The sequence below is a fragment of the Saccopteryx bilineata genome, chromosome 2 (assembly GCF_036850765.1).
Source record: "Saccopteryx bilineata isolate mSacBil1 chromosome 2, mSacBil1_pri_phased_curated, whole genome shotgun sequence".
NCBI lineage: Eukaryota > Metazoa > Chordata > Mammalia > Chiroptera > Emballonuridae > Saccopteryx > Saccopteryx bilineata.
The window spans coordinates 68,389,800-68,393,342 of record NC_089491.1 but is presented as its reverse complement, the minus strand read 5'-3'; the positions used below and the strand labels follow the sequence as shown (position 1 = coordinate 68,393,342).

Sequence of the window (3,543 nt, the reverse complement as noted above, 5' to 3'; positions counted from 1 at the left end):
TCAGCTCAGCAAACCATTTTGGACCATATTCGGAAGATAGGATTGGTGTGGAAATATTTAAGATGGGTGCCACATGAATTAACTCAGAAGAATTTGTATTTTGTTTTATTCCAAAAACGGACAGAACTTTCCGGTAGATATAATAGACATGCATAAATGCTATTGTGTACTCAATCTTTTTTTATGCATAGAAGTATGCAATCAAAATGTTTGGTAACTATTGCCAAGGAGGATTTTTTTTTCCACATAAATAAGGAGAAATCACATGCAGTATAGAATGGTTTAACAGGCATAGCAAGAAGCAGCAGCCATAAATTATGAATCTCTAATTGAAATACTATTGAATTTATTTGGTATTGCACTTAGCATAATACTATCTGGAAAGAGATTCTTAAAAAATAATAGAATGTTCAAGTTAGGAAAGGATATTAAATTATCACCTATTCCAAATCTCCTAATTTCAAACATGAAGTAACTACAGCCAGAAGAGAATAAAAAATATTCTCTATGTCATATGGCTGACTCGCTGTGTCATATGTGACAGAGTCAGGTATAGAATTAAAATTTCCCAAACCTTTGTCTTCCTAGTATACAATACCTAGTTATATTTGTGTGCATAATGAAATGGGGAGAATCTTTGAAATTAAGCATCAGGCCAACCGATTATTCTAAGTTATTTTCTTCTATTACTTTTTTCTTGTCCTATTTACCCATACCTTTATTTTTGTCTTTTTCTTTAGCCTTCTCAAAATCACATGTCATTTTATAAAGTGGAATAGTTAGGACCTGATGGTGCAACAGTCACGCGTCCCACTAAAGAAAGTGGAACAGTGAATTTATTTTTGATGTTAGTTCTTTAAGCCATTTTAAGGACAAAGGTTCAAACTGAAATTAATCCTATTTTCACCTATCTCCTCTAACAGAAACAACCTCTGAACTGCAAATGCTTTTTTTTTTTTTTTTTTAACCAGTAATCCTTTGAGGGCCCAGCCCAGGAAATACATATATATCCAATTCTACCCAAAGGAAATGAACAGTGAACGAGTTAGGAGTGGATGATACAGAAGTTGAATTGCAAAGAAGCAATTAGAAATAAAAGCCTGTGCTTAAGGGATGGTAGGACTATAAACCTGCAGGTGCAGATCTTTTTTTATTAACTCCTCAAATCCATTAGCCCGGTTTTTAATTGAATTTTTCCAAAGATCTCAAACCAAAAACAATACCATGGTTATGAAACAATTGACATCATGACGTTAAGAAAAAAGGCTAAGGAGAAATTGAAAGTATTTATCCAGGTAATACAAATCCATTTTAAAATCTTGATAATATTTGTGTAGTTCCTTCACAATACGTACAGGTAGCATTTAACAAACTTGACTGCTTTCACAGACATTGGTTTCCACAATGATTAACCAGTTTTGTCATTTATTGGGAATCTGATAGCACCTTGAATTGAGAAGCTTAAATGGTATAATACAAACAATCACTTAGCAGAGTGTATTGTGTATAGCATATAATTAAATACCTACAAAACACAACTCTTGCATCGCACATCTCCACACAGGTAAAGTGCTCAAGGTCTCAACTCCTCTTTTACGCTAGGCAGGAAATGAAACCCAGACTTCCCCTCTAGCGAGACTGAGAGTTGAGACATTTAGGTAGTTAGCTCAGGGTTGGGGAGAACAGCCCAAGGCACATCTAAGGTAAAGCCAACAAATCCACCGCCGCAGCCCCATCTCCCTTCAGCCTGTCCCCTTCCGAGGCAAGCCGGAACTACATTTCCCAGCGGCCCCGAGGCTGCTTCTGGTGCTGCGCGCTGTGGCGCAGCGCAACTACGCCTTCCTTTCCGGCTACGTGTATTATGTTCATCCTGCAGGCTCCTTCCACAGAGGCCAAGTTCCTGATAATGGGTTCCGTTTTGTCCCAGCCTCTGGAGTCAGTCAAGGTCGCCGTGCCTGTTGCAGCCGCCTCCTCCACAAACCCTGAGCCTCTCGAGGCAGCTGGAACCCCAGCCTCTCCAGAGCAGCGCCCCCTGTTTAATAACTGCTGGAGCTGTCGTGTGCTCTCTGGGTCGGGGTTGATAGGGGCGGGCGGATACGTGTACTGGGTTGCACGGAAGCCCATGAAGCTGGGATACCCCCCAAGTCCCGGAACTGTTACGCAGATGGTCATCGGCATCAGTGAGAGTCCGGCAGGGCCCCTCGGGAGGGGAGCTGGAAGGGAGAAGCGGCCGCAGCCTCGTGGGTGGGGGCGGGGCACTGGGACTGGTCGCCCGGTAGCAGCCTCACCAAACGTTGCAGGGCTGGTGAAAGAAAGTTGTTGGGATGCTGTTTTCTAAAAATCAATGTTTCTTGAGAATTCTTATTAACCTCAGTCGTTTTAACTCTAATAATAGCTGTTAGAGATAATGGCCTACTTTAATGCTGAATATACTGAGACACAGAGACATAAGAAATAATACTGTTCAAAGGCAGATACCCCGGGTGTGACACCGCTACCCTTTGGTTTAAACGGCACCAAAGCCCATGTTTGTTCTCCAGGCCCTGGAGAAAGCCTGAGAAAGGGCCCTTAACTTAGAACTTGGGCTTTGAATTCAGACTGTAGACCTGGGTTCAAAGCCCACACATTAGGTATGCTACTGGGTATTGTGGCCCACAGTCATCTGTAGCTATCTATATTAAGTGGTGGTCCAGATGTCTTCCATTAAAATGGAGTGATTCTTTAAGCTCTTTAAATCAATTGTGTGAATAGCATTTTGGGTTTTCAGAACTCTTTCCTCTGTAACTATATTGCCCACATCAATTCCCCTTAAGATCCTTTCTAACTTGGGGAGGTAATAAGATTTTTTTTTTTCCATTTCTGAGGTTCACTCTTCTATATCTTGTAGGAGTGTTGTAAGTGTTAAGATAGCTTATATGAGAGCACCTATAAACTAAAATGTAACACCCCCATAAGGTAATATTGTTTTTTTCCTAGGCATTGCTTGTTGGGGTATAGTCATCCTGTCAGACCCCAAAGGGAGGGCCCACCGCTTTGGTTGAAAGTACCACCAAGGAATTTGTCATCTTCTGTTCCTGTCCCCATGACACACAGAACCAGCATGAGTCATTTGGATGCCCTGGATAGACACATGGACATTGACATACTTCAGTTGTGCAGATACTACAAGATTGAAAAGACAAACGTTGGTTGGCATTCTTTGGCTGTGAGTGTTTGTGACCTTCTGGGGCTCCACAAGGACGAATAAATTCCTCAGAGAACAAAACAGATTCTGTGTCTTACCTGGGGAAGAAGAGTATAATTTTTTTAAAAAAGAGAGAGAGCGAGAGAGGGGAAATGATAAACCAAATGGAAAAGTAAACTAAAGTAAGTTGTTTTTACTTCTCCCATAGCGGGTCAATACCTATTTATTAACCTAACCCTGGATAGGCATCATGCAATATGGAGAATTATATAAAATTATATCTGTGCACTGCTCATATTTCTAAGGCATTATAGAATCTTTGAAGTAGTTCCTGCATTGGAGGTAAGTGAATCTTTGCA

The 3,543-nt window shown here is 40.9% G+C and overlaps 1 protein-coding gene across 1 annotated transcript; it reads left to right on the top strand.

Annotated features, from left to right (window-relative positions):
• Positions 1–1,853: 1,853 nt before the first annotated feature.
• DMAC1 (distal membrane arm assembly component 1) lies at positions 1,854–3,265 on the top strand. Its single transcript, XM_066254743.1, has 2 exons — positions 1,854–2,180; positions 2,977–3,265. Exons 1-2 carry the CDS (start codon positions 1,862–1,864, stop codon positions 3,039–3,041), a joined length of 384 nt encoding a protein of 127 aa, XP_066110840.1. The 5' UTR covers positions 1,854–1,861; the 3' UTR covers positions 3,042–3,265.
• The last annotated feature ends 278 nt before the right edge of the window (positions 3,266–3,543 follow it).